Genomic DNA, 13574 nt, shown 5'->3' with positions numbered 1-13574 from the left:
ATCAGCCTCGCCTGGCCCCCGTGCCGGTGGCACGTAAAAAGCACCATCCGTCCGTGGCCGTTTCCCAGCTCCGTCTGGCACCTGTGCGGGTGGCACGTAAAAAGCACCCACTACACTCACAGAGTGGTTGGCGTTAGGAAGGGCATCCAGCCGTAGAAACACTGCCAGATCAGACTGGGCCTCATGCAGCCTTCTGGCTTCACAGACCCCAGTTGAACCGTCCAACCCATGCTAGCATGGAAAGCGGACGCTAAATGATGATGATGAGGATGATGAGATATATATATATATATACCAGCTGGAGTTGGAGGAATCAGTGGAACAGCTGGTAAGGGCGAATGGAGCATGGTGGTATGGGCATGTTGAGGAGGGATGAGGAGCATGTTCTGAAGAGGGTGCTTGAGTTTGAGGTAAATGGACCACGAAAGCGAGGTAGACGGAGGAGGGGACTGGTGGAAGAGGTGATTGTGAGGGTTGGCTTGAGAAAGGAAGACACCCAAAACCTGTTGAGATGGTGTGAGGGCAGTTGCTGTGGCATTGAGGTGGATCCGACCACCCCCGTTCACGAGGACAAAACCCAGATTTAAAATGAGGGAAAAATACACACACACACACACACACACAAATAGCTGTAAAACTGTGATAGGCTTCTTTCAATTTACATCTACCAAATCCGCTCACACGGCTTTGGTCAGCCCAATGCTAGAGTAGAAGGTACTTGCCCAAGATATCAGGCAATGGGACTTCACCAGAAGTAACAAATTCCTGGACTCAATACGTAAGAGTATTCTGTAATACATTATAACAGAAAGTCTTCAATTTCCAGTACCCAGAGTTGCTCCTTTCCAATCATAGCCGGTAAATCAAGCCTTGTTTTTTTTTTTAATATTCCCTATTTATTCATTTCAATTTTTCAGTCATTTGACTGTGGCCATGCTGGAGCGCCGCCTTTAGTCGAGGAAATCGACCCCAGGACTTATTCTATCAGTATCTTTTGCCGAACCGCTAAGTTACGGGGACGTAAACACACTAGCATAGGTTGTCAAGCGATTTTGGAGGAGGGGGGGCAAACACAACACACAAACATATATATACACACATATATACAACGGGCTTCTTTCAGTTTCCATCTACAAATCCACTCACAAGGCTTTGGTCGGCCCGAGGCTATAGCCGAAGACACTTGCCCAAGGTGCCACGCAGTGGGACTAAACCTGGAACCATGTGGTTCGTAAGCAAGCTGCTTACCACACAGCCACTCTATGCCTATATCAATGTTTTTAGAAATATGAAATGAAAGTTTGAAGGAAGCACTTTTCTTTATGTTCTTTCATTTCAAAACCTTTGTGAAACAACACATGCGAAAACAGCTACTTCAAGCTCATGCTTTTGATTTCATTTCTGCTTCTTGTGCATGTCATTCACAAAGGCTTTTAAACAAAAGGATGTCAGGATAAACATTTCCTTCAAACTTTCATTTCGTACTTCAAACACTATTCAGACGGTGGATATTCAAAAATAAACCAGGCTTACTTTACCACTGATGATTGAAAATGAACAACACTGAGTACTGGAAATCAGAGCTTTCCAATCATAATGTCTTAAAAAACACTCCACATTTATATATATCATCATCATCATCATTTAACGTCTGCTTTTCATGCTGGCATGGGTTGGATACTTTGAAATGGAACCGACTAGTAGGAAGCTGTCCAGACTCCAGGTGTCTTTTGTAGCATGGTTTTTAGCGCTGGATGCCCTTCCTAATGCCAACCACTTAACAGTGTAATCTGGGGGCTTTTTATGTCCCGCCGGCACAGGTGCTTTTATGCAGCACCAGCACAGGTACTTTTTAAGTGGAACCAGCATCTGAAAGAACAAACTTTCCTTATAAAGATGGTAGGGGTCATTGGTTGCAGCTTCTATCGAATTATATCTTCTGTCTTTCACTTGTCCCAGTCATTAGATTGCAGCCATGCTGGTGCACAACCCGGATGAACTTTTAGTTGAATGTATCATCCCCCCACGTAGTACTTATTTTTTTTAAAGCCTGATGCTTATTCTATCGGTCTGTTTTGCCAAATTGCTAAGTTACAGGGTCATAAACACACCAACACCGGTTGTCAAACTGTGGTGGTGGGGGACAAACACAGACACAAAGACACACACAGAGATATCTATACACATATATGTGATGGGCTTCTTTCAGTTTCCAAAATCCTCTCACAAAGCTCTGGTCAGCCTGAGGCTATAGAAGAAGGCATTTGCCCAAGGTGCTACACAGTGAGACTGAACCCAGAACCATGTGGTTGGTAAGCAAGCTACTTACCACACAGCCATTCCTGCACCTAAATATATATAAAATACATTATTTATATATATATATATATATATATATATATATATATATATTTATATGTATATATTAGAAGAAATAAGGTACTCAGAAATCTGGATGGTTTTATATTTACAGATTTTTATTAATATGTCACATGTTTTTATAAATCATATATATTAGCACTTGCATCCACTCTAGTGTATGTGTGTATGTATATATATATATATACATACATATATTTATACACATACATATATATATGTGCTCATGTATATATATATATATATACACACATATATATATATTCACATACCTATTTACATATATATCTCTTGCATCGTTTACTTGTTTCAGTCATTGGACAGCAGCCATGGCAGGGCACGACCTTTAAGTGTTTCTAATCAAATGAATCAACTCCCGGGCTTATTTTTTTCTTAAGCCTGGTACTTGTTCAATCGGTTTCTTTTTTGCCAAACTGCTAAGTTATAGGGGACATAAACAAACCAATGCAATCACACACACATCCAGTTTCTGTCTACCAAAACCACTCACAGGACTTTGGTCATCCTGGGGCTATAGTAGAAGATACTGGCCCAAGGTGCCACACACTGGAACTTAATCCAGAACCATATGGTTAGGAAGTAGGCTTCTTACCACACAGCCATGACTGCACTTATGTGTACATATATACATACATTCATATATACACATATTCATGCATATATATGCATATATATATATATATATATATATACAAGTATGTGTATGTATGTTATACCTACATATACCTGTATATAGGCATATATATATATACACCTCATACATATCTATACACACAAATATACATACTTGCATACAAATATATGTGTGTGTGTATATATATATATATATATATGCATATACATAGATATATCCATATAATTATATGAATATGAATATATATATATATATATATAGGCACAGGAGTGGCTGTGTGGTAAGTAGCTTGCTTACCAACCACATGGTTCCGGGTTCATTTCCATTGCGTGGCACCTTGGGCAAGTGTCTTCTACTATAGCATCGGGTCGACCAAAGCCTTGTGAGTGGATTTGGTAGAAACCCGTTGTATATATGTATATATATGTATGTGTGTATATGTTTGTGTGTCTGTCCCCCCACCATTGCTTGACAACTGATGCTGGTGTGTTTACATCCCCGTAACTTAGCAGTTCAGCAAAAGAGACTGATAGAATAAGTACTAGGCTTACAAAGAATAAGTTCTGGGGTCGAATTACTCAACTAGAAGGCGGTGCTCCAGCATGGCCACAGTCAAATGACTGAAACAAGTAAAAGTGAGTAAAGAAAAAAGAGAATATATATATATTGACACACATATATTTGTATGCAAGTACGTATATTTGTTTGTGTGTATAGATATGTATGATGTGTATATATGTATGTATATAAATGCTCATGTATATATACATACATGCACACACACATATGTAATACATATATACGTACGCAAACATTCATCTCGCCTCCTTTTATCCTCACAGTCACCTTCTCTAGTCTCCACATACATATGTGAGAAAGATGTGTGAGATGGTTACCATGACAACTGTTGACGTAGGTAAAGATTTCTCTCCTGGAGCCAAGGTTCACTTCTTCTTTTGAAGAAACGACACTTCATTGTGGTGGTGGTGGTGATGGTGGTGGTAGCAGTAGTAGTGGAGACAGTTGTATTGGGGTGGTTGATGTAATAACAATGACAGTAGTGGTTGTGATTGAATGCTGAGGGTAGCAGTAAGAGGTGGACGATGAGGCAGTAGTGTTGATGCTGGTGGGGTAGTGGTGGTGGTAGTTGTCATATTAGTGATGATGTTGTCAGGGTGGCGTTATGTAGTATTTGTGATTGAACGGTGGTGGGCAGGAGTGGCATGAAAAGTTGGTTTCCCGCTCTTCTGTATGAAGTAATTGTTGTTGATTTTGTTTGGTCCCAGGTGAGTCCGGATACCAGCTGACAGATCTAGGCTTGTTGACATTCCAGTAATGATCACACATTCTTTTTCCTAGGCATTGTGTATCTAGGATTACATTGTCCAGCATGTCCCCTCTGTACTGGATGGCATGGTGGGATTTGAGGGGAATTTGGTCGACCAATTTCCTCTCGTCATTTTTCTAACAATTATTTAGCTGCCTGAATCGTTAGCACGTCAGACAAAAATGCTTAGCAACATTTCTTTTGGATCTTTAAGTTGTGAGTTCAAATGCTACTAAGATCAGCTTTGCCTTTCATCCTTTCAGGTCAATGGGATCAACTTACTCCTTTTCATCAAAATTGCTCCCGTTGTGCAAAAATTAGAAAGGGTTATTAATATTATCAGGCCTTATGCCAATAGTGGAAAGGATTATTATTATTATTATTATTAAACAACAACAACAACAACAACGTGGTGAGCTGGCAGAATTGTTAGCACGCCAGGCAAAATGCTGAGCTGTATTTCGTCTGTCACTATGTTCTGAGTTCAGATTCCACCAAGGTCGACTTTGCTTTTCAGCATTGATTAAATAGGTACCGGTTGCGCACTGGGATCGATGTAATCAACTTAATCCCTTCCCCCAAATTTTAGGCCTTGTACTTCCCGTAGAAAGGATTATTATTATTATCATTATTATTATTATCATTATCATCATTATTATTATTATTATTCAGGTGGCGAGCTGGTAGCAATGTTAGCATGCCAGGTGAACTGCTTACATGTTCCGAGTTCAAATGCTGCCGGGGGTAGCTTTGCTTTTCATTCTTTTGGGGGTCGATAAAATAAATACCAGTTGAGAACTGGAGTCAATGTAATCGACTGTCCCCTTCCCCCAAATTTCAAGTCTTGTGCCTATCATAGAAAATATTATTATCATCATCATCATCATTATTATTATTCGGGTGAAATGCTTAGCAGCATTTTGTTTATTTTCATTTTCTGAGTTCAAATTCCACCAAATTCTGGCATTTCATCTATTCTTTCGTTCTGAGTTCAAATTCTATCAAGGCTGACTCTGCCTTTCATCCCTCCAGGGTTGATAAATCAAGTACCAGTTGCATACTGAGATCGATCTAATCAACTGGGCCCCTTCCCTAAAAAAAATTTCAGGCCTTGTGCCTAGAGTAGAAAAGATTATTTTTATTATTATCATTAGCAGCATTTTGTCCGTCTTCACATTCTAAGTTCAAATTCTGCCGGAGCCAATTTGCCTTTCATCTGGGGTCGATGTAATCGATTAGTCACCTCCCTCAAAGTTTCAGTCCTTGTGCCTGTAGTAGGAACGATTGTTGTTGTTGTTATCATTTGGCAGAATTGTTTGCTGCCAAAATGTTTGGTGGTATTTCATCTATCCTTTCATTCTGAGTTCAAATTCTGTCAAGGCTGACTCTGCCTTTTATCCCTCCAGGGTTGATAAAATAAGTACCAGTTGCTCACTGGGGTCGATGTAATTGACTAAGTCCCTTTCACAAAATTTCAGGCTTTGTGCCTTTAGTAAAAAGGATTATTATTTTGCATTTATATAAAATCCTTACTGTATTTCTAAAGTCATCCAAACAATGAGGAGTTTGGGCATCTAGGAATGTTCTTTAGGGGACTAGAAAAAGGTTTGGTTTTTTTAGTCTGAACATATTGTTAGCACAATTTTCTGACAGGATTTGTGTTGAGAATGCAAGCTTTCTCTATGCAGATTCTGTCATAAATTTTTCTATGAATTGTGCTGGGTTGCTAGGCATGGCTGAATAGTTAAGAAGCTTACCTTGCAACTATGTGGTTTCAGGTTCAGTCCCACCTTGCTAGCACCTTGGGTAAATGTTTTCTACTATAGCCCTGGGCCGATTAATATCTTGTAAGTGAATTTGGTAAATGGAGACAGTGTGGAAGCCTTTTGAATATTTGATTGTGTGTGTGTGTGTGTGCGCGTGTCTTTGTGTTTGTTTCACTTCCGCCTGGCAACTGGTGTTGGTTTATGTTCCTGTAACTTAGCCATTCATCAAAAGAGATTGATAGAATCAGTACAGGGATTGATTTGTTCAACTAAACCTTTCAAGGTGGTGCTGTAGCATGGTCATAGTTCAAAGACAAACTCGCAAAAGAATAAAAGAACAAATATTTGAAAGATTAATTTTAAGCCGTCTTTTAAACACAAAAAAAGAAGAAAAGCTAAGTATTTCTAGCATTCTGTTATGAGAGAAGACCATATTGGATAATATCACCCTGGGCTCATTGTGCCAGGAAGTAAGGTGAGATGGTCAGTGCTGGAATGCTTTTGATCATAACAAATCTGTTCAGTCAGTGCTGATTTGGGGCTATAAACAACAATCATCATCAACACTTTCAAAGCCATCACCATCATCTTCATCCCATCCACAACAGACCGTCTCTACTTCTAGAACCACTTTTAACTCTTTAGCATTTAAACTGGTGCTATCCTGCACAAATATTCTACTGGTTTTATTTTTGAAACAGCCAGATCCAGCCTCTCACACCTACCCTACAATGTCATTTTAAAAATAATCTCATCATTGAAATCTTAAAAGGTACAAGACAATGCATGATTAATTAGAAAACAATGTGAATAAATAAGCATTGCATTTGGCAGAATACTCTGAATGCCAGAGGGTTAACCATTGTCTGCTCCAGTGGTTCCCAAAGTAGGCAGTATTAACCCCCTGGAGGCAGTGGAAAGTTCCAAGGAGGTGTTGAAGTGGGGCAATAAGGGGTAGTGATTCATGTAAAAACAACAAAATAATGGGTTCATTAGATCTATGTTTGTGATGGTTAGTTTGAGTGGGGGCACTAGGAATGTGGTCTGAGTGTCAACGGAGCGGCAACCCTGAAAATGTTTGGGAACCACTGGCTTATTCTTTCTCTCTCTCTCTCTCTCACACACACACACACACACACACCACTCTGCTTTCAGCTCACTGCTTCGATATTTCTTAACCATTGCAGGGAAGAAGCTGTGCTGCTGTGAGACTGCAATGAGGGACTTTCGGACAATACTGGATACTCTGGGTGGAAAATCAGAACGACAACGAGCTGAAGAACTGATATCTAAGGTCAAGATTGTCCCTGACAGTCCTTCTCAAAGGGCTTATTCTCTACCATTGACCAGCAAATTGAAAGAAAGGTCAAAGGTTTGTTATCTCTTACTCTTTTTGTTTTGTTTTTTTCAGAGAAAAAATCTAAGGAAATAAAACACAGAAGCAGACAGTATCATCATTTAACACAATGGTTCTCAACCATTTGTTTTTCCTTTTTTTGCTATTTTACTTGAGTGGACCCTCAGAGCCATTTGGTATTTTTAAAAATCTTATATTTTTATAATTAATTATTAGGAACTTTATTTACATTTGACGGATATTTGTCCTCATCTTGTTTGTTGTTAACACAACGTTTCGACTGATATACCCTCCAGCCTTCATCAGGTGTCTTGGGGAAATTTCGAACCTGGGTTTTCATTCCTAAGGTATTTTTTGATATTATTATTATTATTATTATTCAGGTCACTGCCTTGAATCAAACTCGAAATAACCACTAAGCCATATGCCCATGCATATGGCGTAGTGGTTAAGAGCACTGACTACTAACTTCAAGATTCCGAGTTTGATTTCAGGCAGTGACCTGAATAATAATAATATCAAAAAACACCTTAGGAGTGAGAACCCAGGTTCAAAATTGCCCCAAGACACCTGATGAAGGCTGGAAAGCATATCAGCCAAAACATTGTGTTAACAACAAACAAGATGAAGGCAAGTATCTGTCAACTGTAAATAATGTACATAATTCCTCATCTCTTAAATATAGAACTGTATTATTAGGAACTGTTTAAAAAAAACTTGTTAGAATACTTTTTATAGGTGCAGACATGACTGTGGTAATAAGCTTGCTTCCCAACCACATGGTTGGTACCTTGGGCAAGTATTTTCTACAATAGCCTCGGGCCAACCAAAGCCTTGTTAGTGGATTTGGTTGGCGGAAACTGAAAGAAGCCCATCGAATATGTGTGTGTGTCCATCATTGCTTGAGAACCAAATGTTGATGTGTTTACGCTCCTATAACTTAGAAGTTCAGCAAAAGAGATTATTAGAATAAGTACTAGGCTTACAAAGAAAATGTCCTGGGGGTCGATTCATTCAACTAAAGCTGGTACTCCAGCATGGCTGCAGTCAAATGACTGAAACAAGTAAAAGAATAAAAGAATTGTAAAATTACAACCTGTTTATTGCTGATATATTTTAACAACAAAATCTTATGTGGAGCCTCAAGGGTCTCCTTTTCCATCCTGGCATATACTGGATGGGTTGACAAGAGTTGATGAGCCAGGAGAATGTATCAAGCTCTTCTGTCTGCTTTAGCCTGGTTTCAATGGCCAGATGTCCTTCCTAATGCCAACTACTTTACAGAATATACCCGGGTGCTTTTTACATAGTACTGGCACCAGAGAAGTCACCAGATAATTCGCAAGGCCTTGAGAACAGACCCCACCTCAACAGAGGAAAGAGTAATATTGAGGGTGATGGCTTTGTGTTGGGTGATGAGAGGCTAAAGTATGATAGAGAGGTCAAAGAAGGTATCTTGCTGTTGAGGGGACACATCGGTACCCCAGCTGGGAAAAGAGAGAGGAGAATAGAACTAGAGAGAGAGAAGCAAAGCAAGCAAAAATATTTTTTCCTTTTATAAAATTCTTGTTCGTTTTTAAGAAGCAGAGAATGGTTGATTGAATAAACCTTTGTCTTAGGTTACTGATATTTTATTGGTTCCAAACAATGAATAGCAAATGTGGTAAGCTCTAGTGGGATTTGAGCTTGGAATGGCTTGGTCAGGAAACGCTTAAATGCTGTATGGAATTTTTGTTTGTTTATTGCTCTCTCCCTCTCTCTCTCTTCTGTTGTCTTAATCAACATACCATCATTGTCTTCATCATCAGCACTTCCACCACGGCTACAACACATCCACCACAATCACAAACACCTCGTTAACAACCACTACCATATATGTGTGTATGTATGTATATATATATATATATATGAGTGTGTGTGTATATGTATGTATATCTATATATATGTATGCATGTTGATATATATATATATATATATATATATATGTAGGTCCCGGGTTGATTCGGGGTTAACCACAGTAAATAAGGTACTCAATACATAGCAGAGTAAAATTAATTTATTATATAGAAGGAGCTTCTACAGGACTAGAACTGTTTCATTCAAGAGAAATCTTCAGGAAGATTTCTCTTGAATGAAACAGTTCTAGTCCTGTAGAAGCTCCTTCTATATAATAAATATATATATATATATATATATAATATATATATATATATATATATATATATATATGTATGTATGTATGTATGTGTGTGTGTATTGTATGTATGTATCAATTTCTCTATCCCTTCATTCAGCCAAGCATTCCACTCATATGTCAATCTTTATCTACTCTCAACAGATTATATTCGGCACCGGAGACTCCTTGAAGGCCGTTACAATGACAGCAAACTCTGGTTATGTCCGAGCAGCTGAAAATCAAGTAAAAATTTATTTTCTTTGTTAATCTGGCTGTCTTCTACTTCTTCTTCTCCTCCTCCTCTCTATTCTTCCCTTCTCCTTTTCCTTTTTTTTTTTCTTTCCTGTTTTTCTTTCAGAATGGATTTAGATTCTTTGTATTTTTGTTTTTCCTTCTCATTCAGAGTGGAAAGAGGAAGAATGCATGAAATTCATGCCTTTCCCAAAGACATTAGTATCATATTCTTATTATTCCTCATGAGGCAGCAACTTTGCAGAGTCATTAAAATTCCAGACAAAATGCTCAGCAATATTTTGTCCATCTTTACATTCTGAGTTCAAATTCTGCTGAGGTCAACTTTGCCATTCTTCCTTTTGTGGTCAATGAAATAAGTACCAGTTAAACACTGGGGTTGATGTAATCAGCTTCCCCCACTCCCCTAAATTTGAGGGCCTTGTGCCTATGGTACACTGGTTCATTATCATTATTAATGTATACTCTTAAGGCGGTGAGCTGGCAGAATTGTTAGCACACTGGGTGAAATGTGGTATTTCATCTGCCGCTAGGTTCTGAGTTCAAATTCTGCTGGGGTTGACTTTGCCTTTCATCTTTGCAGAGTTGATAAAATAGGTACCAGATGTGTTCTTGGGTCGATGTAATCAACTTGCCACTCCCTGGAAATTGCTGGCCTTGTGCCAAAATTTGAAACCATTGTATACTCTAAGATTATGAGCTGGCAGAATTGTTAGCACACTGGGCGAAATGCTTTGTGGCATTTCATTCATCAGTTCTAATTCTGCTGAGGTCGACTGTGCCTTTCATCCTTTTACAGTCAGTTAAACAAAGTACCAGTTGAGCCTTGGGGTCAATGTAATCGACTTACCCACCACCTTACCCAAAATTTCAGGCCTTGTGGCTACAATGGATTATTATTTTTTCTCATCTTACAAGGTCAATAAAATAAAGTACCAGTCATGCACTGGGGTTGATATAAAGGTCGATATAAAGGCGCAGGAGGGGCTGTGTGATAATTAGCTTCCTTACCAACCACATGGTTCCAGGTTCAGTCCTACTGAACTTGGGCAAATGTCTTCTATATAGCTTTGGGCCGACCAAAGCCTTGTGAGTGGATTTGGTAGACAGAAACTGAAAGAAGCCCGTCATATATATGTGTGTGTGTATATATATATATATATATATATATGTGTGTGTGTGTGTGTGTGTTTGCATTTGTCCCCCCAACATCGCTTGACAACCAATGGTGGTGTGTTTGTGTCCCTGTAACTTAGCGGTTTGGCAAAAGATGCCAATAAAGTAAGTACTAAGCTTACACAGATCATGTCTTGCCTGTGCTGAGAAATTCAACTAAGCGACCACCCATATTCATGCAGGACAATGCCCTATGTCACAAGGCTAAGGTGGTCATGAACTTCCTCAAGGCTGAAAAGGTTATTGTTATGGATTGGCCTGCTCAAAGCCCAGATCTCAATCCTATTGAAAATGTATGGAATATTCTAGGAGAATGTTCGAAAGCCAGAAATCCTAAAACAACTGAGCAATTATGGAATGCCCTTCAGGAAGAATGGAATAAGATCACCCAGCAAGAAATTGAAAATTTAATTTCCTCATGCAGTCGAAGATGTAAGAGTGTGATTGAAGCTAAAGGGATTCACACTAAATATTAAATAATTCCAGTATTCTCAGTCATTTTTCATTATTTTGTTATTTTTTCAACCATTCTGATCGTTTTGGCCGCCATGGATTTTGCAGTAAATCACTAAATCATCCATAACTTTTGTATTATCCTCTCAAATTACACCAAAATCTCAGACAATAACAAATAATATCGTATTTATTGTCTGTGAAAATTATAGAATATAAAACTACTTTGATAAAAACTTCTACTTACTTTTCTGACGAAAACAATGCCATTCTGAACATTTTGGCCACAACTGTATGTATAGAAAATGGCATTACTAGGCTCTGACCGTCTATTATTTAGAAGACTTCAATACAGTAAAAACAACACAACCTAAACAAAATAGTGCACATACACGTACAGCCGTGGCTGTGTAGTAAGTAGCTTGCTTACCAACTGCATGATTCCAGGCTCAGTCCCACTGCATGGCACCTTGGGTAAGTGTCTTCTACTATCGCCTCAGGCTGACCAAATCCTTGTGAGTGGATTTGGTAGATGGAAACTGCAAGAAGCCAATTGTATATGTGTGTGTGCGTGTGTGTATATATATATATATATATATATATATGTATGTTGGCACAGGAGTCACTGTGTGGTACGTAGCTAGCTTACCAACCACATGGTCCCGGGTTCAGTCCCACTGCATGGCACCTCAGGCAAGTGTCTTCTACTACAGCTTCGGGCTGACCAAAGCCTTGTGAGTGGATTTGGTAAATGGAAACTGGAAAAAGCCAGTCGTATATGTATATATATGTATTTGTATATGTTTGTGTGTCGTATATGTGTGCGTATATTTTTGTGTGTCTGTGTTTGTTCCCCCAACATTGCTTGACAACCGATGCTGGTGTGTTTGCATCCCTGTAACTTAGTGGTTCGGCAAAAAAGACTGATAGAATAAGTACTGGGCTTACAAAGAATAAGCTCTGGGGTTGATTTGCTTGACTAAAGGTGGTGCTCCAGCATGGCCACAGTCAAATGACTGAAACAAGTAAAAGAGTAAAGAGTAATATATATTATGTATGTGCGTGTGTGTTAGTATGTATTTATCTCCCCAACATCACTTGACAACTGATGTTAGTGTGTTAATGTGCCCGTAACTTAGCAGTTCGGCAAAAAAAAACGATAGAATAAGTATGAGGTTAACTCAGAATAAGTCCTGGGGTCGATTTGCTTGACTAAAGGTGGTGATCCAGCATGGCCGCAGTCAAATGACTGAAACAAAAGTATATGCATCATACCTTTACTCTTTTACTTGTTTCAGTCATTTGACTTTTGTATTATCCTCTCAAATTACACCAAAATCTCAGACAACAAATAATATCGTATTTATTGTCTGTGAAAATTATAGAATATAAAACTACTTTGATAAAAACTTATACTTACTTTTCTGACGAAAACAATGCCGTTCTGAACATTTTGGCCACAACTGTATGTATAGAAAATAGCATTACTATACCAAATAATATCGTATTTATTTTGTGAAAATTATAGAATATAAAACAACTTTGATAAAAAATTATATCTACTTTTCTGACGAAAACAATGCCGTTCTGAACATTTTGGCCACAACTGTATGTATAGAAAATAGCATTACTATACCAAATAATATCGTATTTATTTTGTGAAAATTATAGAATATAAAACAACTTTGATAAAAAATTATATCTACTTTTCTGACGAAAACAATGCCGTTCTGAACATTTTGGCCGCCACTGTATTTGTAAGTCCTGGTGTTTCGATCATGTAGCTGTTTGTATATTCTATCATTGTTCCCAAAATGAAGGTGGCAAGCTGACAGAATTATTAGCATGCTGGGCGAAATGCCTAGCGGTATTTCGTCTGCTGTTACATTCTGAGTTAAAATTCTGCCGATATCGACTTTACTTTTCATCCATTCGTGGTCGATAAATTAAGTACCAGTTACGTACTGGGGTCGATGTAACCGACTTAATCTCTTTGTCTGTCCTTGTTTGTCCCCTCTATGTTTAGCCCCTTG

At 38.5% G+C, this 13574-nt stretch overlaps 1 protein-coding gene across 1 annotated transcript in view; it reads left to right on the top strand.

The window, feature by feature from the left end:
- LOC115216185 (UPF0415 protein C7orf25 homolog) overlaps window positions 1–13574 on the top strand; it is a 454440-nt gene that overhangs the window by 425730 nt on the left and 15136 nt on the right. Inside the window, 2 exon segments of the mRNA XM_036506579.1 lie at window positions 7315–7499; window positions 9823–9903. Coding sequence (XP_036362472.1) covers window positions 7315–7499; window positions 9823–9903 — 266 coding nt within the window.

The sequence above is a fragment of the Octopus sinensis genome, linkage group LG10 (assembly GCF_006345805.1).
Source record: "Octopus sinensis linkage group LG10, ASM634580v1, whole genome shotgun sequence".
NCBI lineage: Eukaryota > Metazoa > Mollusca > Cephalopoda > Octopoda > Octopodidae > Octopus > Octopus sinensis.
This window is presented reverse-complemented; position numbering and strand designations above follow the sequence as displayed.